The 19,734-nt window shown below is 50.6% G+C and overlaps 6 protein-coding genes across 6 annotated transcripts; 2 read left to right on the forward strand and 4 right to left on the reverse strand.

Moving 5' to 3' along the window:
* Positions 1 to 1,638: 1,638 nt before the first annotated feature.
* Positions 1,639 to 2,738, forward strand: CTRU02_209311 (uncharacterized protein; the record flags this gene model as incomplete). Its single annotated transcript, XM_036726855.1, has 2 exons — positions 1,639 to 1,814; positions 1,862 to 2,738. 2 exons carry the CDS (start codon positions 1,639 to 1,641, stop codon positions 2,736 to 2,738), a joined length of 1,053 nt encoding a protein of 350 aa, XP_036581564.1.
* Positions 2,739 to 3,054: 316 nt separating this feature from the next.
* Positions 3,055 to 3,528, reverse strand: CTRU02_209312 (uncharacterized protein; the record flags this gene model as incomplete). The annotated part of the gene is made up of 2 exons (XM_036726854.1): positions 3,055 to 3,283; positions 3,314 to 3,528. 2 exons carry the CDS (start codon positions 3,526 to 3,528, stop codon positions 3,055 to 3,057), a joined length of 444 nt encoding a protein of 147 aa, XP_036581563.1.
* Positions 3,529 to 5,274: 1,746 nt separating this feature from the next.
* CTRU02_209313 (gpi anchored cell wall) lies at positions 5,275 to 6,151 on the reverse strand (the record flags this gene model as incomplete). Its single annotated transcript, XM_036726853.1, has 2 exons — positions 5,275 to 5,666; positions 5,740 to 6,151. The coding sequence occupies 2 exons, from the start codon at positions 6,149 to 6,151 to the stop codon at positions 5,275 to 5,277; spliced, it is 804 nt and encodes a 267-aa protein (XP_036581562.1).
* A 1,948-nt stretch (positions 6,152 to 8,099) lies between these two features.
* CTRU02_209314 (nucleolar gtp-binding protein) lies at positions 8,100 to 10,433 on the reverse strand (the record flags this gene model as incomplete). The annotated part of the gene is made up of 4 exons (XM_036726852.1): positions 8,100 to 8,863; positions 8,915 to 9,191; positions 9,528 to 10,263; positions 10,336 to 10,433. The coding sequence occupies 4 exons, from the start codon at positions 10,431 to 10,433 to the stop codon at positions 8,100 to 8,102; spliced, it is 1,875 nt and encodes a 624-aa protein (XP_036581561.1).
* Positions 10,434 to 10,959: 526 nt separating this feature from the next.
* Positions 10,960 to 11,889, forward strand: CTRU02_209316 (uncharacterized protein; the record flags this gene model as incomplete). Its single annotated transcript, XM_036726851.1, has 1 exon — positions 10,960 to 11,889. The coding sequence occupies one exon, from the start codon at positions 10,960 to 10,962 to the stop codon at positions 11,887 to 11,889; it is 930 nt and encodes a 309-aa protein (XP_036581560.1).
* A 469-nt stretch (positions 11,890 to 12,358) lies between these two features.
* Positions 12,359 to 15,842, reverse strand: CTRU02_209315 (ABC transporter; the record flags this gene model as incomplete). Its single annotated transcript, XM_036726850.1, has 4 exons — positions 12,359 to 15,042; positions 15,102 to 15,398; positions 15,474 to 15,586; positions 15,691 to 15,842. The coding sequence occupies 4 exons, from the start codon at positions 15,840 to 15,842 to the stop codon at positions 12,359 to 12,361; spliced, it is 3,246 nt and encodes a 1,081-aa protein (XP_036581559.1).
* Positions 15,843 to 19,734: the final 3,892 nt, after the last annotated feature.

The raw sequence follows: 19,734 nt of genomic DNA on the forward strand, positions 1-19,734 counted from the left end.
GGTTTGTCGGGTGTTTGAATGAACAGCGACCACAACGCGGCCGATGCTGAGAGCCATGATCATGCATACAGATATGCCCTGGAATCGCTTTGTTGATCAGACAATTCGAACGGGACGGGGGAGATGATAGATTAAAGTTCCCGGCAAAACGGGGCTACTCTCGATCACTGTCTTGGTGGTAGGGAAAACGTTTATGATTCCGAAACTCCAAACTAGACAGGAGAGTTGGGCCGATTTTGTGGTCGCAACAGTCTCTAGTACCGGTCGCTCTGTACCTATTCATTTTTTGATGAAGCGGTTGGGAAGGAGATGCTGGCACCGCCATGTTAGTGAGCTCGAATGAGAGTTTGCGAGTCTCTAGTCTCAACAGCAACACATGTTGGGGTTATGGGATGACGAAGGCTACAACAGTGCATGGGATCAAAGTTCGACTAATCACGATAACTCAGAGACAAACAGAAGCCGGAGCTTGAGACAATGAAATCACTGGGTAGGGAGTAAGCTTCGGCAGTAGGGCAAGCTTGGATCGGCTAAGGGCTATGTAAACGACGCGCGTCAAGTTAAGTGCGTTTTATGATGGCGGGAAATAACCCGAAGTCTCAACTCTACTCTGGGTGCCACTCCGCGTGGTGTTGGCTGCACTCTACCCCACCATCAATAGCTTGTCACTCCCTGCCAAACCCTAAAACATATGCAAGTCATTGAAGGTCAAGTCTTGCACGGTTGAGCTGACTTCTGCCCAAAATCGCTGAATTTGCCGACAATTAATATTAATCTGCCCTTGCTTCCGTGTTATGGCAGCCTGTCGGCAGTGATACCATTGGCTGGGAGCCCGCTGTCAGACCTTTACCAGGTACTATAGAGTATTATTATCCTCGAGAGTTGATTATTACCGGGAATTCTCAAAGGTAATCGCTTTCGATGGTACTCTAATATCCATATACGATGGATGTATCGAAAGCCGTGAGCCCCTCCCCAGGAACAAAATCTCCTAGAAGTACCTCTGATTCCTAAAAGTCCTCGAGTACCTTAGGTGAGTCAGGACATGAAGGTCAATTGTAAGTGCTGCTTCTCTCGGGACGATATACGTCAATCCTGATGTCATGATCGATTAATTTTGGACAGGGCCAATGAAGGATGACTTTCGAAAATCCTAATACCATTCGTCATACACTGCAACGGACCAGGAGCTTTTATCAGTGGCGGTCAGCACAATCTTGTCCCATGTTTCGCGAACTCAGAACCGCTTGCCATTCCAGGGCAAACTAGCACAGCCTGTCACACTCGAACGCCTGGACATGCACTCTTAACCGCCGGTGATATTATCCGGTGACTAGTCTGGCAATACCCTTGTTTATAGATTATTTCCCCGCGAAGAATTCGAATCCGAGAAACGCACTAAAGGTGAGAACGGTCTCATCTCAATGGGGCATCCTCAGACGTGCGATGTAGTATACGCAGGACTGCAACAGCAGCTGCCATATAGCTAGTCTGGCAACCATGTTGGTGAGCAAGTAATCTCACCGTGTGCGAAAATTGTCTCTCTTCATTGAAATTGTGTTTGTTATTTGCGTCATTTGAAGTATCTTCAGGCTACAGCGCCTGCGACGTGCTTCAAGAGTCGTAATGTTTTCTAGCATGGTTCTAGCAAGCCTATTTGCTGCTTTAGTTATACTAATAGTGTCTGCCGAAGAGCCTTTCAAGTCAGCGAGAACATGCCCAGCATTTACGAAGGGAAGTTTTACAGTTCAGCAGTTCCAGCTGTATCCCGAGAACGCTGACTGGGACGTTGACAACTGCATTATCTACTTTGGGTAAGCTCTCCGAAAGAAATCTTCGACCAGAATTCTAAGACTCCCAGATCACTTTTTAACGCAAGCGTCGTTGTTTATGACCCTTACATAGAGACAGTTGTTGATATCATCGCGTTTGATGGCATCACACACAACCCAGGCCTGCATATCGGTGGCGTAGCAGTCGACCCTCACACCAAGCTTTTGTCCGTCGTCGTTGATGCCGCCGCCCCATTTAACACCGGCGGTAGGGATATTTCGGGTGATAACTTTATCATCAAGTACGACCCAAAAAAGAAGCAAGTCGTGTGGAACAAGAACATCACCGCCGTAACCAAGGGGCAATACGGCGGCTTCCAGGATGTTGAGCATGATCCTCTCGGAAACACTTTCGTCGTCGGGTCGTTTCCTGGCACTATCATAAAGATCAACCGTGAAGGTTCAATCGTCGAGCCTTGGTTCCTCCCTAAACAGATTGTTCCCACAAGAATGGGTTTCTCTGGACTTGCATCTACCGAAAACACGTTACTTGCCAATAACAATGAGGACCGCCAGATCTACCGGTTCAATATGAAAGATGACAAGGGCAGGCCGGAGCTCGTTCCCAGAACGCCAGACACAAAACTTGGTATGACTGACGCCATCTATTTGCCCCCAAGATACGAAGGCAAAGTCCTGTTGATAGCTGAAAATGACAAGGGAATCACGGTCCTTCGTTCCAAGGATGGCTCATGGAAGTCAGCCGAACACCTTGGTACTGTGTCTAATAACTCACCGGCAGCTCAAGGTGGAATTGTCACAGCCCCAGTTCAGATTGGAGATAGTTTGTTCATGGTTGAGGAGTTTTTCATCGATCCCCCGGTACCCGGCTCAGCAGTAGGGAACAGGAGCAGTTTTCCGTTAGTAGACATTACGTCGGAAGTTGAACAGCTGTTGCGAAATTGATCACTGGGATTCAACGGGCTTGTGCATATCTGGATGTACAATTCATCATTTATTGCCGTCCTAAGCCCATTATACAACCCCAACTGTTTTGCAGGTTCTGCAATGCAAGTACTATGACACAGGGTTAATTGCTTTGCCAAAATCAGCAAAGCGGCTGCCAGAAGGCCCGAATAGCTCAATCCTCAAGCCAATCCCGGTATAACGTATGAGCCTAATCAAAGTATCGCTGAAGTCGATGAACCTTGAATTACACAAACAAGTCAAACCCAAATCTCCACCCATCAAAAGACTCCTTGAAGGACTGCCGAGCTTAGATTCAGATCGTCTCATGATAGTCATATGGTTCCGACAAGACGTCATAGTCATCTTCGATGCCCAGGATCTCATTTGCCTCTCTTTGCCATGCCAAGTCTGGCCCTCCTGTCGGAGCGGCAGACTGGCGAACCTCGCCATCGTCAGTTGTGCCGATGTCGTCGCCCGAACATGGCCTCCTGGCTCCCATGTAGGCATCCAGGACGCCAGGACGAAAGGGACTTGGCTTCTGTCTTGGCTTCGAAGGCACAAGCGGATTCTATCCGGGGCCATGTACCCAAGAGGCTGCGAAATCTTCCTTGAATCCAGTAAACTCGCCTCTCTTGCCCCAGATCGCCACCCCGCTACTGCAGGGTCGCATTTGGGAGACATCCTTTTTCGAGTTGATATCAAGGACTACAACCTTTCCCTGAGTGTCAGATCTGACCCAAGCGATTGGTTCAGGCTCGCCTTTGTACGGATCGATCAGGCAGAGCATATCTCCTATTTGAAAGGGGCCACGGTCACCAGCCTTGAAGAGCGAGCGGGCTTCAATGAACTGATCTATGACTTTTTTAGACGGCTGCGGAAAAGAATGACCATGAACCAATGAAGTCTTTTGCTGCGCTTGATATCTGTAGTTGCTTGGACAGAACGGGTCGTACAAGGGTATGTCTCTAACCGGGCTGCTGATCATAGTGGACCCATATTCATACCTGCTCTGGGAGGAACGGATGCTGGTGGTCGAGCCGGTACTAGGGGTGTCTAATAGGGATGGAAACGTGACATTTCTGAGTGATGAAGAGAGACATGGCGTGGTTGTTGTGCTACTGAGAGCGTGCTGCTTTTGCGGGGTTAAGGTTCGAATGACACTTGCTCTGTTTCTCCGATCGGTATCTATTATAGAAACGATCAGTTATGAGTTATGCAGTGAGTCTTTGGTTATGGGATTGAAATTCATACGAAGACGAGCTCGCCGAGCACCGGATGAGAGAGCAGTCACCATCGGGTTCTGCATTGGACGACCGGAAGGACTAAAGATGGTGACATCCTCTAGTAATAATCAGTAGATATCTTTTCAAATGAATAATTCAGAGGAGAATCCTACGAGATGATTGCAGATGGCATGGAGAGTTCGTAGACATGCTTTCTAGACCTGTCGTGGAATGCTTCCCTAAGTGAAAAGCGTTCGGTTGTCCGGCAGTGGCATCCTTCTGGGAATTTCCGCCGAAGGTAATATCTAATTCGTGACAAAGAATCGATGATTCCATCTTGAATTAAAGATATAATTTACGGTATCGAGTTGCGAGTCCGCCGCAGATTCGGTACGAAAGATGTTGTATCTGAGCCTGGTGATGGAGGCTGCTCAAGGGGGAAACTCGCTCAAGTCTGACTAGAGATCAAGTAAATACTAAACACAGTTTACTGACCTTAGCCCATACTGCGCTGATGGGAAAACGGTGAGATGAATGCTGACGACCACCCGAATACGAGTTTAGTGGTGTTTTCGTTTAGATTTGGGAATAGCTGTTTTTATCACATGGGAAGGTTGAAAGGTTGAAAAGAAAAAGAAGAGAGAGTAAGAGAGAGACACGAATTTTAGGACTAACGACAGGTAAACGCAGGCTACGTCGAGACGTTAAGGAGTTGAATCTTTACGGCAAGGTAACAAGCTCCCCAAACAAAGAATTGGTATTACGTTTCGCTTTTTGTTTGAAAGCTGTGGCTGAATTAATGAGATAATTCGACAATGCGACTTCACGAGCAAAACCCGCCTCATAACGGCTCAGAAACTATCACGTAGACGACAGTTCACCAGTGGCGCTGCGATGAGTTTTATCGCCCTCTCATCTCCAAGACCAAAAGCATGAAGGCACGTTAATAAAATTCTGGAAACGATTGTCCAAAGCTCTGGAAACCTAGCAAAACTATGTATTCAGTCTGTAATCATATGATTTTGGTTTGTCGTCTTCATGGACCTAACGTTCGTCTCTTCAACTACCTACTTCAATGAAAGTCTTCGCTAACCACATCCCAGATGGGCATCTCGCACCCTCGGCCTTTTTATATAAAACTTACATCAACTTTTACTTCCTGAGCTCCTTCCAATCCTCAGCGATATGCTTCATTCCCACATCACTCCTCGAATAGAGGCTTCGAACAACTTGCCGAAACATGCATCAGCGAATTTCAAGTCCAGAAAGCATTGCAAGAAAAGGTCTAGTAAATGTCATGAGTTCCAAGCTTACTTGGGTTGGATCGCTGGAGGTGGCGTGGATGTCCCATTGCTCGATGTCCCGTTGCTGGACGTTCCGTTGTTAGAACCTCCCATGCCACCTCCTCCGCCTTTTCCACCTCCCTCACCTCCACCCTTACCTCCTCCCTCGCCTCCGCCTTTCCCGCCTCCCTCTCCGCCCCCTTTTCCACCTCCTTCACCGCCGCAGCCAACGGCATAAAGCATGACTTCAGCGCAGTTGGCGCCTTGATCGGCCTTTTTATACACGTTGTACTGCTGCTTCTCAGCCTCACACTGGAAGAACTTCGTCTGGTTCTTGAAAGTAACCCGACCATCACATCCCACCTCAAAACCGGAGTCAGGCTTCTGGCCCACGTCGCATTGCAAAGTCTCAGTCGGAGCTGGAACATTGTTAACTTTCTGGATTTCTGAGAGTGATGGGTAGAGAGAGTGATGGGTAGAAGGGATACTCACGAGTCCACCAACAGCCACGATCTTTTTTGTCCATTACTTGTCCCTTTTCCATCTTCAACTTGACCGGTTCAAGGCCAATTCTTAGTTGTCCGCTGTCCAGTTGTCCGATAGCGCCGGAAACGGAACCTTTGGACTTGAAATGGAACGACTTGCAGTTCATCATGCCCCCGCCTCCTTTGCCGCCTCCTTTACCTCCCCCTTCGCCCTTCCCTCCTCCTCCTCCTCCTCCTTCACCACCACCACCGCCGCCGCCGCCGCCGCCGCCGCCGCCACCAGGTCCGCCCTTTCCGTCACCGTCTCCACCCTTCCCTCCGCCTTCACCACCACCTTTACATTCACCACCGCCTTTGCCTCCGCCCTCACCAGGTTTGTCCTTACCAGGCTTTTCCTTACCATCCCCGCCGCCTTCCATGGTTCCATTGTCAGCCCTCCTGAGGACACCTTCAAAGGTGTTATTATCAGGCTTGAAGTCGCTTTCTAGAGTGACGTTCTCAGCCCTCTTCTGAACACCTTCAAAGGTGTTATTGTCGGCCTTGACAACACTTTCCGAGGTGACATTCTCGGCCCTCTTAAGAACACCTTCTAGGGTGGTATTTTCGGCCTTAAGAACGCTCTCCAAGGTGACATTCTCGGCTCTCTTGAGAACTCCTTCCAGGGAGGTATTCTCAGGCTTGAGGGCGCTCTCTAGGGTGACATTCTCAGCCCTCTTAAGAACTCCTTCCAGAGAGGTATTCTCAGCCTTGAGGGCGCTTTCTAGGGTGACATTCTCAGCTCTCTTGAGAACACTTTCCAAGGTAACATTTTCGGCCTTGAGTAAGCTTTCCAAAGTGGCATTCTCAGCCCTTGGGGCGACGGCCACACCAAGAGAGCTGGCGGTCAGCGAGAGGACAGTGGCTGCCGAGAGACGCATTGTGTCCTTCAAGAAGCGTGTATATGTACGATGAGGAGGAGGTAAAGAAGTAAATTATGCGAAACGTCAGGTAGGCGAGACGCTCTTCTCCGCCAGGGAAGCGTGCCTTTGGATCAAGACGAAATAAGTATAAGAAAAATTATCTTAGTAAAAAGCGGATGTTGTTGAAAGACGGATGAAGCATCTAAGATCATACAGGCGGGGGGAGAGAAGTCTTCTTACCCTTTTATGCTTTGAAGCCCCTCAAAGCTTGGAGCACAACCGCTGAAGGGATATCGCTGAGGACATGACGGAAAGTCTCCTTGTCTGACTAGCCGTTTGGAAGCAAAAAAAAAGTCAGGCTGGAGTGAGGGGCAACGTGCCCAACGACGAAGTCAGGATCATGAAAGTCTGTCAGGGATGGTGGTCGTAAGGGTTAGAAACACATCCACACACATATAACAACCTGTACATTCAAAGAGCCGCAATAGAAACTACGCGAGGAACGCCAATATCAGAAAAGACAACATCCACGTGCGTCCATATACGTTTATCCTCCTATCTCGGAGACGTGAAAGATCAAGTGAACGACTTCAGATGGACTCTGAGCGAGTTGACACCTCGAAAAAAAAAAAATCAGGGTCAGCAGTGCCAAAAGTAAATGGCGAACCGACGCAAGAAAGTGAACCTTCTGAGAAGATGGTTCGGTCGGACGACGCAGGAGAAGTTGGGAGGGCGAGAAGAAACTCCCTTGCATACTCCTGACAAGAACTCTGAACCTTCTCATTGCATCCCCTCATTGAGTCCCCTCCCCCATCGCCTGATGTTTCCAGAGTTTGTGTCGCAACAGGGGGAGGTGAAGCGAACGGCTAAGGTAAAAGAAGAAACATGGAACAAGAAGAGGAACCGGAAGTGAAATTAAGGTTTTGTGGTTTCAACTGGCGAATAAAATCTATTTTACTGACTGATGATCAAAACAATGATCGCCGTCTTTATACTTGAACTATCTGTGTTGCGGGACATTGACTCGCAAGAGAGAGGACACAGCACAATGAGATTCTCGACAAAAACTTCTGTCATAACAATTTTTCCACGGGTAAATACGTTGTCATTTCGACAATGTCATGGGTATCATACGGTAAACACGCTAAGTTGGGTTGTTCTCAGGGTGCGCAGGCCTCGGAAGAAACACCTGGGGCTGAAAGCCCGTGCTGAGCTGTGAGCAGGGGAGCAGGGGGTTACGGATTCCCCCGAAGAGCCGCATTCGGGTCGTTAATAACGAATACTGGCATCAGGCTCCGATCATGTTTGTAACGGCTCGCCTTGCCCTTTGGTTTCGTACCAAGAGTATTTTGGTGGGGCGGTCAACTTTGGACGAAGTCGAAACCCGCCCGATGATTGGTCTGTTTCCCACCTGGGTAGGTGATGTCACCGAAACTTCGGCGTCGTAATATCATCAAGCTTTTTTGCTTCACGCCTTTCTCCTCTTGTTAGCAGTGGCACTCCGGGTACTCCGGGTGCTCCTGGTACTGCGGTCTGAGATAGCCCGGACCGAGGTGTTGTAGCTCGTCTCTGAGGCTGCGCCGTCACCGCCCTCACCGTCACTGGCAGAATCGTCATCAGACAGCTCGTCCAGTGGAATCATGTCGTCCGAGGCATCACTAGCATCTTCAGACGCTTCAGCCAAGGACTTGTCGCCCTCGACCTTCTCATCATCAGATCCGAAACCCTCGAAATCGCCTTCAGCTTCTTCATCTTCATCTTCTTCTTCGTCATCGTCATCAGCAACGGTAGACGGACCCATAGACGTGTCGGGCATGCTCTCAGCGTCGTCCCGCTTCCGCTTCTGGGGCATCTCTCCGAGCCTGCCACCACGACCCTCAATACCCTCACCTGCTTCGCCATTTTCCTCTACAGGCGCAGGAGTAAACCAGGGGATCTTTCCGCGCATGAAGTCATTAAGAACCATTTTTGCAACACCGTCCACATCAGGCTCTCCCTTGCGAAGAAGACGACCGCTCTTTCGAGCGATCATCTCCAAGAACTCCATATGGTCCTTCCAGCCCTTGAGCTCATAGGTTCTCTCCATATGGTGGGTCTTGACCTTGGCAAGGACACCAGGAATGTACTGTTCAGGGTTCTCCACGTTCTCAACACGAACAACACCTCTGAGCAGCAGATCCTGAGGTGTATCGGTCTGGGAAGGAGGCACGATACCGGGACAATCAATGAGGTCTGGAAAAGTCAGTCCATGCATACTGTTATGCTAAAAAGTGTACAACTTACAGATCTTCTTGGTGAGCGTGATGTACTGCCACACCTTTGTCTCGCCAGGAATAGGCGCAACAGTGGCAACCTTCTTTTTCCTAAGAGTGTTGACGATGCTGCTCTTGCCCACGTTGGGGTAGCCAATGAGGCCAACGGAGATCTGTTTACGCTCGCTATGCAGCTTGGCATACTGCCTGAGCAGCTCAATCAAACTGCCCTTTCCAAAGGGGTTGGTCAAGCTCGAGTGCATCGCAAGCGTAGGTCTGAACTTAGAGAAGTATCGCACCCAACGAGCCTGTGTCCAGTTAGTTTCCATGGTAAGCAAACAACAGTGACACAGATTGATTGTGAAAATATGTATGCTTCGCTACTAAGAAATACCACCATATCGAGGCTCGGAAGAGCACTGGTAGACTTCAACTCATCGTGAGGCAATTTCATCTCATGACAGGAAATCCAAAACGGACCCCATCAGCCCTGATCCAAGGACCAAGACAGCGAGATGACCCTTGATTTTCCCAGCGTGTAACGGAGAACCTCCCATTAGGGGCAACATGTGTGCGGGAGGCTTCCTGACAAAACGACTGGGGTCTGGAAAAAAGAGAAAGAAAAAAATAAGACGGTGACTTACAGCAACAGTGGTGGGCACCAAATCCGTCTTGTTCAAGACGAAGATGAGATGCTTGTGAGGCGCCTCCTCCTGCAGATACTTCTCGACACTCTTGCAACGAGTGCCAAGAGGGTCGCGAGCATCCAAAACGTGGATAACAACGTCTGAAGAGTCCAACACACGGTAAAGCTCGTTCCAGATACGTTTGCTCTGACCCTTGTTGAAGATGGGCTCGATCGACATAGTAACATGGCTCTCGTCCTCACCGTTCTGGTCCGCTCCCGAATTGCCACTCAGCAACTTGGCCTGCTCAAGGCGGTCGTTGTAAGTGTCCAAACTCTTGTCGGCATCGTCCATCAAGTCCGAAATGGTGCCAGCGCCAATCTTGACACGCTTCCTCTGCGCCTTGGGTCCAAAAGTGTCACCAAAGGAAGAGGTTTCAATCGTCATCTTCGCTTGGTGCTTCTTGAGGCCGTTGAGTTCAGAGCCATCATTGATCAACGACATGGGAAGCTTGTTGCTTTTGAGCAAGACCTTGTAGGGGTCCGCGGCCTTCTCAGCCATAGCACTGCGGAACGCCGTCAAGCTCTCCTGCGAAATGACACGAGTGTTGTTGAACCATTTGCGGTTGGGCTCGATCCGCGCATTAGGAACTTCACGGCTCTGGAACGAGGCGGCCTTCGTGATCTCGCCGTCGGCGTTGCGCTGGGCCTTGCCATCCTTCAACACGTTCAATTGCCTCACCCTCTTGGCAGAACTGAAAGGAGTTGACGTTAGCAACGCATTCAAACAGGGACAAGTCGCGTAAGGATAGAGAAAGGGGGCTTACCGGTAGAAATTTTCGCCCTTGACCTTGACATTGCCCATGCCATCGCCGGTCTTGCCTTGGCGAACCTTTCGATTCGCCTCTTTCTTTCCGGTTCCCATCTTGACCGCGAACTTGCCCAGTCGTAAAATTGAGAGTAAGAGGGAGAAAGACTGGGCAGAAGTTGAAGTCGGTGAGTTGTAAAGGAGGATTGAGAAGGGGAGGTTGGAGCTCGCTCAAGGTAAAGAAGATCTTTCTGCGGCTGGTGGGGTCCTGGGAATTTTTTAGTGGAGTTGCTGAAATTTTTTGGGGACTTCGGGTCCAAAGAGCGCCGTGGCGCCGAGAGACCAATCATAGACGTTTATGCCATCTCCACAACTGGACTGTCAAATTCACACCGGTGTGTTCCATCTTTTGTCAATTGAGGCACGTCGCCAGTGGTGAGATTCAGAGCTGTACCCCAGTTTGCGCCTGTTGCTTTGTGACGCCGGAGTGTCTCTATCAAACCCTTGACACTCGAGAATTTCTCAGGTCCATGATCCCAACACCAGCAGCTTGCATCTCGAGCCACGACCGACTCCATCCCCAGCGCCGCCACTCCTTCTAAAATTGGTGCCATTGATCTGGCAGAAAGCCGCCTTGCCAAACATGTCATCAAGATGCACCTGTGCGCGTTTGGCGCGGCTCCCCGTCGCTGCTAGGTCCAGCATCAACCTCACACGACCCTTCTCGACCACGAGCGCGAATCTAAATGTGCCCCCCGAGTCCCCGGGCTGGATTCAAGTCCCGGTCCCCCCCCAGTCCCAGGCATCTGAGCAGAAGTTGCCCAACGTGAAGGGAACTTTGCCTGTTCCCCGTGACCCTTTTGCGCATAAGGATGCGGATCGCAAGGTTCAGCCCGACTACCTTCAGCAGACGGCCCCCAAGCCTACGAACGAAGCTTCCAAGAAACCCGTCGAGCCCGGCTCTCGCCTTGAGCACCGCCGCCGTATGGCTGACAGTCGTCGCGAGAACCTCGAAACGGCCCTTCAGGGTCTCTACAAGCGCAAGCAGGAGCGCGTCGAAATTGTCACCGCCGCCTCCAAGAAGCGCTTCCGCGAACACCAGCGCGCGGCCAAGGCCCCCGAGCGCTGGGATGACCGTCTTACTCGCAGCTCCGTCCTTTCCTCGCTGGTGAACTCGACCACCGTGCAATTGGACCCCAAACGTTACGAGCGTGCCGAAGAGAGCAAGGGCAGAACCGCTGCCCTTGCTCAGCAGAAGAGCGAACAGAGACAGGATGCATTGATGGAGATGTACATCAACGCCTCCAAGTTCATCGTGTCCGAGGATGAACTGAGTAAGGAGTTGGACAAGCTCTTCTCCGAGGACTTCTGGAAGCGCCAGGGCAAGTCTATGGCCCACGACTCCGACAACGCCTGGGATGTGTGGGGACAGCCCCCGACGGTGCAGTCCATGCTGGACGAGATGATGAGGAAACAGCAGCGAGCCATCGACTTCCAGCAGAGCGAGCAGGACAGGACCGTCAGAAGGCAGAAGACCATTGCCGAGGAGCTGACGGGCGGCAAGATGGAGTAGGGTTGCGTGTCACAATGGCCCGCTGGGCAGCAAGAAGCCGGCTTATTTGGCGGACTGTATCAAAACTATGTATCGACCCTGTAAAACCTCACATCTCTAGTTGTGACGGCTTGGATCGGACAGCATCGCCACGTCTTTGCGCATCATACCACATCCGGGCGTAGAGTCACCTGGGGCGCTCAAGTCAACTTGTACTACCATAGATTCTTTGTAGCATTATAAAAACACCAATGTCAAACTATCATGACACGACATATCCTCCAACGCCGGCAAAGAAAAGCCCCATATGCACATTGACATATTATTGCCATTCGAAAAGAAACTGTTATATGTGTCTCGATGGGACCTCTATGAGAACGACCAAAGCCTCCATAATCATTGTGTAGACGGCTTCATTGCTCCATATTCGTACATTTGTATACTTAAAACGTCCTACTGCTGACCTCGGTCGCTATGTTATGTTTGCTCATCACCTCCTCTCGATAAGAAGGATATGCATGGCGGCGTAGGCAAGGATGATGAACACAATTCCAAAGACACCGAGGCTGATAACGTCTGTCCAAAGAGCGTCGTTGTTGAACCCAAAGGAGCTCAAGATAGCTGCTCCGGGCACAGTGATGTCCAAACCGTACTTCTTATCAACCAGCGTGAGCTGCAAAACTTCGTTGACTATGAGTGATTCGAACCCGTAGTGGAAGATGGAAAGGCTTTGAAGCCAAAGAGCAGCCTTAGGAATGGCATTGTGGTTAAGCAGCAATCCGGCGAAGAGCAAGCTGAAGAGCATAACCAGACTGCCAATCAAGTTCGCCACACCACCATCCTTGCAGATAATGCCAATGAAGAGGCAAATTGCAGCGGCGGCAAAGTTAAAGAGAACCAAGACGAGGATAAACTTGAAGAAGTGGCCGGCATCAGGAACCAAACCAGTCATGGGGTAAATAATGGCGCCCATGAGAAGTGGCGGGATGATTCGGAGCGGAATGATGTCGAACAGGATCTTGGCGGCAAAGTATGTGATCGGGTGGTAATAGCCATTGGCACGCTCACGAACAAACAGCAGTCTCTCGGTGGCGAAGACGTTCAAGCTCGTCAAGGTGCTGAATCCAAAGAGTGCTAGAAGGAAGAAAAACAGACCCAGGCGGTTTTGGAATCCAGGGATATCGTCAGTCAAGCCGTAGAAGAGATAACCAGAAAGGACTGCGAGAAGGATGGCGATGGCATAGTGGGTCAGCATGAGAATGGGGTTCCTGTAGAGGTTCTTCCAAGTTCGCTGGGACAGAATGATAAACTGCCGAGTGTAGCCCACGCGAGCATAACCTTTGCCAACGGCACTTATGTTGATGTTAGGGCCCTCTGGATTGTATCCATTGGCATTCTGTCCGTTGACACCTCGTGCAGCCGAGATGGATTGTTGGATCTCGTCATGAGTAGAGCCGGCAATGTCGGATTCCGCGAATGATCGTATCAAGATATCTAGGTCGGTACCGGCGTAGGCGGCAGGGGGCAAGTCATGAGGATCTTCCACGTTAATGGACGGAACAAATCCTGCAGGTTGATTCTGGAGCTTATACGATCCAACATCCTCTCCACCAGCGTCCGATGATGCCGCTGTGTCCACAGTGTTCTTACGGCGGGTGTAAAGTTCACGTTCTTGACGAACCTTAACCGAATCGCGACGCTTGTTCTTAGGGCGCGAAGACGATGACTCAACGCCGCTTTCGTCACCGATGCTTCCAGAGATGCTCGCAATCGACTTGACTGCGGTCGTACTGCTAGGGCCCAAGCTAGCAATTTCAGCGTTGACAGTGCCATCATCCTCGGATGTAGTGGAGCCGGCGTGCATAGTGAGGTCGACGAGGTAGTCAGCAATGTTGAAGCCAGGAGGGCACGAGTAGCCGATGTGATCAAAGTAGCCTTGGCATTGAGAGAATGGACCAGAGTAAACCGCTCCACCCCTCGCCAGCAGAATCAGCCGATCAAAGAGCGCCACAATGTTGGAACGGGGCTGATGAATCGTGAAGACAACCGTACGCTTGTAGTTCTTGGCCAGCGTGACCAGGCACTCAATAACGTTGAAGGCGTTATAAGCATCAAGGCCACTGGTGGGCTCATCCAGGAACAGAATGGAGGGACTTGTGACCAGTTCACAGGCGATACCGACTCTGCGTTTCTCGCCACCAGAGATGCCTCTGCCCTTGCCTTCCTCGGAGCCAATGAGGGAGTCGCGAATGTGATAAATGCCAAGCTGTTTCTCTACTTCGAAGACTCGCTGTTCTTTGGCGGCTCGACCCATGTTGCGAGGAAGACGAAGAAGGGCGCTGTTCAAAATCGTCTCGTGTACCGTGAGAGTCGGCAACATTGTGTCTTCCTGGTCGACAAAACCGATGACATTCTTGTAGTCCGCATCATCCACCTTTTCACCGTTGACATAGAAATCGCCAGAAACATTTCCTCGCTTGTTCTTCCGGGCCAGGATGTCGAGAAACGTAGTCTTGCCAGCTCCTGACGCACCCATGATGGCAGTAACCTCTCCAGGATGGGCCATGCCCTGAATATTGTTCAAGATTCGCTTGCCGTTGAGATCATACGCCACGTTCTCGAAGTACAGAGAAGCAGGTTTGTGGTCGGTCATGAGCTTCAAGCTCTCGTCGTCAGAATCGTCCAATGTAATGGCACCATACTTGAACTGTCTCCGAGATAGATACCAAGTGAGGAAAATGACGGCAACAACGAACAAAGAGCATCCGGCAATAACACTGGCAATAAGCGGGGTGTTGATCTTCTTAACGGGACGCTCGTAGCCAGGAACCTCGGTGTGGTAGAGACACTCGCCAGAGCGGCAGGTCAACTGAATGCTGCTGTCACCGATCAAAGACAGAATGAGATCGTCCATTGCGGGTTCTTTAAACGCGCAGTTGTTGATTCCTCCATTCTTCTGAAGACATTCGAACTCGGCGGGGCCCTTGATCTCTTCGACAAGGAAGTCGCTGATGTCGACGGAGCCATTCTCACCGCAAAGCATGCGTTCTGATATGCAGTTACATTCAATCTTTTTGCACTTGTAGTCCGTGCTGTTTTGGTACTGGTTGATGTCGGCCTTGGACTCACACTCGGTCAAATGGCAGTAGAAGGACTCGCGCTCGTCAACCCAAACTAGCAGAGGTCAGCAATAGTTGACGAAAATGGGGTTTACGGTACGACTTCAGACTTACACTGAAAATCACAGTTGCCCTCCTCCTTCTTGCAGGTAAAGGTAACCTGAGGTCGCTTCTCGCCTAAAAGATCCGTGATTTTTTTATTCGTAACATCACAGATCTGATAGTTGTGATTGATGACCTCGCCATTCTGATAGCACACGCCACCCTCCTTTGTCTCCATGAGAGCGTCGCAAGCCTTGTTGCTGGTGCAAACGTTACAGTTGATGCCGGTCCAGCCGTCGTCGCATTCGCAGAGGTCACCAGACCGTCGTGGCCTATCGGTGTTGTCGCCCCGAGATAAAGAACCGCAGACTACCAGCCATGTCAGCAATGCGCCTTGGCTTGCTATTTGTGCAAGGGCAATGGGGACGGATATAAATTACGTACGCGGTTCAAGACAGTCATCACCGCCGAAACCCTCGGGGCAGTTGCACTTTCCAGTGTAATCATTGCAACCGGCAAATTGAGTACACTTGTGGGCGGGGAGAAGGCAGTTGAAGCTGCGGAGGACGGGATTAGCAAAGGGTGCTCATCGCCAAACATAATGCCGAGCGGTGTTGCTGCCAACAACGGCGATGATGCCGGGAAACTGATGGGAGCTCACCATGGAGGACAGTCGGCGGGACGATCATCGAGTAGTGTCAGTTGAGCACGCAGCATGTCGGCATGGGTAGAATAATTGCGCTGGGCCGCCGCGAGGGCGGGAAGACATGCCAGGGCCCCGATGAGGAGGCTCCTCAAGGCGGGAGGAGCCATGATGGGCGACGGGATGTGCAGTGAAGACGGCCTGATCGATAAACAGACAAGGGAGTTTAATCGTTGACAGTCGTCGATTGGGTGAGAGGAGACGAGAGAAAAAACAGAAAAGAGATCAGAAAAGAAGGGAAAGCATGAAGATGGACAGACGGAGGCGGGCTGGAGGATGGAGGAGAAGCTCTTGGCTGCGGGAGGAAGTGCAAGACGTACGGGGAAGGTACCTTGCTTGGCCGAGAAGCTGGCCACTGCTTAACCAAGGCACTGACCGATGAGAGGCACACCCACCCGCCCGATTGCGCGCTTGACCTTTGACACGGCCGATAATAACCCGCCTGGGTGGCCCACGGCCCGCCCAGCAACGCCTAGGTACTGTAGTACAGGGGTGCAGCAGCACCAGCCAGTAGCAGCAAACAATGTAGCTGCTGATATGGGGCACGTACTGTTATGTGCAAGCTGCTGGCGAACTGTATGGTGGCGTCACAGTGGACATGTCGGCCCCACTGCGCCAGTCGGAAACTCGCATCAGCGTCCCGTGGGGTGGCTGAACTCCTCCTGTTCAGAGTTCGGGTGCCTGACCTTGATGTGCGCTGTTTTCCTTTGTTCGCTCAGGCAACCAGTGCTGCGGGACAGGAAGCGCTAAGAATAACCCCAGAAACAACCTGCAGCTCCTACGATGACACTACGGGTACTACCACCACCACCACTACTACTACCTTCACCACGCAGTGTTCGGCGGTAGCGTCGAGGATTCCTGCAGGGAACACGCCGGGAGACAAGTCCATGAGCATTACACTCCTCCTTTGGTTCCCAACAACGAGTTCGGCGGGCGATTGAAACAGCACATTGCAATGCGATTGCAGATCTAAGCGCAAAGTAAAGCGCACCTTTACACTACCGAGACGGAATCATTACACAGCCCACCCGGCATGCTGGTGATCGCGTGACTTGGCTGCCCGAGGTACGGAGTGCAGGAGGACAGCTAGCACATTTACACTACACATCGCAGTACAAGCATCCATGTACTACGCAGTACTACGTAGTAGCTCAACAAGGTATTGGCTGCAGCGGGGACCATTGCCCCGAAAGGACAGCTTACAGCACGACAAGACTTGTCTATTCTGTCCTGGTTGTCGACCTGTGACAATTGACACTGACATCAGATCCTGGGGCGAAACCCAAGAGCTGGGGAAGTGTGGAGAAGGATATACAGGAAAGCAAAGACTCAAAGGACACGGTCATCCATGATAATTACTCTCTTCTTAATAGTACTTGAGCGGGGTGGAACATTTGGTAACCGTCCGACTCAAGCAAGCAACTACCGATTCAACCACGACTCGTCGTTATAGCCACCGACCGCAAGCCTGGTTCGTAGTCGCCGCCATAACTAGCCTGGGAAACCAGCCACTTCAAGCCACTGTCAAGGTTGTCCTGGCACACCCTGATGAGGACATTACTTAATTACTTATCTATTCACGTCGACCAAATTGCTTACGAGTGATGCTGCCTCGACTTGCCTGCAGCTTCTATCTACGAACCCCGCAATCAGTTACCGCCATGCCGGAGTATTTCGACCGGCTCAAGTCGCCAAGCGGCGCGGTGAGAGAAATAGTGAGCCACTGTTCACAATTACAGCTTGAAGTTGCAGTCGTACATATTATACATGGAGCAGGGGGAAGAAGAAGAAGAATAACAGAAAAAGAGGATGCTGTGGATTGAAGGCATCTTGCTCGACCGCGATCGCGATTACAGGTGCCTCTATTCGCCTGATCCCCTGTCCGCTTTGAATATCTGACGTAGGGTGAGTGCTTCATGCCAGAGCTCCACCCATGTCCACCTATGTTCAGGCTGAGCTAGGCGGGCATTGCGATATCTACGCAAGCAATGCATACATCCAAAATAAAGACAATGTCTTCTCCTTGTGAAGAGAACCCCGCAATTATTCATACATTCGTCAAGTGGCTTCCCAACTTCCTAATTGGTGCAATTGACCATAACTGCTCCATTGAAGGATCGCTAACACGCACTAAGTTTGAGCGAGCATTTGTCTCCGATGTGTCTGCCCGTGCTTTGGCTGATATGTGATACGTACTTCTACATAAGGTCGAAGCGGTCCTGGAAACTCCCATGAGCATTGTTTGAGGTCTCGAATCCGTAGTCAATAAGGCCTTGGCATTGTGTCGGTTTATTTCTGCTCAGTCCGCCCTGTACGGTTACCCATCAGAAGCTCTTGCTTTTCAACAACTTTATTCAATCTGTGCAATCAGTCCAATTGTTAAGTAAAACAATCCAAATAGGATCGCCGCATTCGAAGAGGAATAGTGGAAGGAAGATTACGAGAGAACCGATGCGTCTTAACACCGCCGAGACCTGCGCCGTCTCCGTCTCCATCGACGAGTTGACCGGTCTGTCAGAGAATTAAGACATTCACGGTCATTTTCACTTCAACCACACTTGGCTATGGCCCATACGCGGTTCCGTCCCGCTCTGTTAAGGGATTGCCGACCAAAGTTGCAATAGCCACCCAGGGTCTTCGAGCGTGCTTGGCTTGGATAACATCCCCATCACTCGGGGTAAAGTTAGAGTTAACTTATTGCTTTACGATCTCTTCAACCCCGGGGCTCATATCATCTGCCTATAGCTTACATAGTAGCAGCAACTCTATTCTTTCCTCGAAGGCTTCAGCGCAGATATCGCGACATGGATATTGAGAAAGAGTGGTTTCTTGCTGGGCGTAACGGAATCCGAAGGTCTCGTCAGCTCTAACATGATCGTATTTCTCTCATTAACACAACAACATTTTGACTTTTATGAACCAACCTCATGACCCGCAATCCAAACAACCCCGCGGGAGTTCCAATTCTCACAATGGTGCTCAAGCAAACTGTCGCTTTTTACTAAACATCACATTGTCAAGCTCTTCTTCAACGAGGTCTATCACTCACTATTCCACGACTTCTTTGATGATGGGTCCAGAATTCCTCCCCCGGTACCGCCCTAGGTTGTCGTAACCCAGGGCCCGCGTACAAAGCTTATGCATGGCCTGAATCTGCATCGTCTGGATCACAAAAAAAGATCAAATCCATAGTTTAGGTGATTGCCGCGGCGCATGACTACACTAATATCAATGTGTCCATAATTGACAACTCCTACGCATTTCCAAAGCCGGTGTAGGACCCATTGCTGAAGCGAAGTGTTGCACTTGCAGACACAAACAAGCAGGTTTTGCAATTGTTCACCGATAAGCATGAGAATGTGTGCTCAAGGGTCAAGCCAAAGGCTGCAATGCCGCTTCATTCGGTTCACTCGCAAAGGTAAGAAATATTGTTGATGAAATATAATTTTGCTTGTACGCACTTAGCAAACCAAGGCGTCTTTAGTCCCAATATCGATTAGTTTGGGCCATGGAAAGACGTTTGTATGTTGCGTCCGCATTGGCTATGTCTGCCACACCAAGGTGCTTAGAAAAGTGCTGGCCAAGCTCGGTGCATGTATTGAGAACGAGTTTGCAAAGCAGGAAGATGACTTAGTGCGTATGCAGAGGGGAGAGAAGAAGAAAATGGGACAGGAGGAAGTATAATACGGCTACGGCGAATGCTGGCCAATTACTCAAAAACCTTTCAATCGAAGTCATCCTACCCGTTTCTGTCTTACCTTCCGCTTCCCAGGCCGGGATAGGATGAGAAAGAGGAAGCAACCCGTTGAAGCGGCCGGCGTAATCCCGTTGCAGCGATTCGCTCAATACCGGAAGAGACCCACTTCTCCACGAAAACACGTGCCGTCGCGGCCGGCGCGATTTCGGGACCCCTGCAAAAAAAAAGTTTCGCCTAGGGGAGAAAAAAGTGCTGTATCAGACCATCCTGTCTTCAATGGGTCCCTACTCCCTTTTCTTGTA

This window comes from Colletotrichum truncatum, assembly GCF_014235925.2.
Source record: "Colletotrichum truncatum strain CMES1059 chromosome Unknown Contig_0006, whole genome shotgun sequence".
Lineage (NCBI taxonomy): Eukaryota > Fungi > Ascomycota > Sordariomycetes > Glomerellales > Glomerellaceae > Colletotrichum > Colletotrichum truncatum.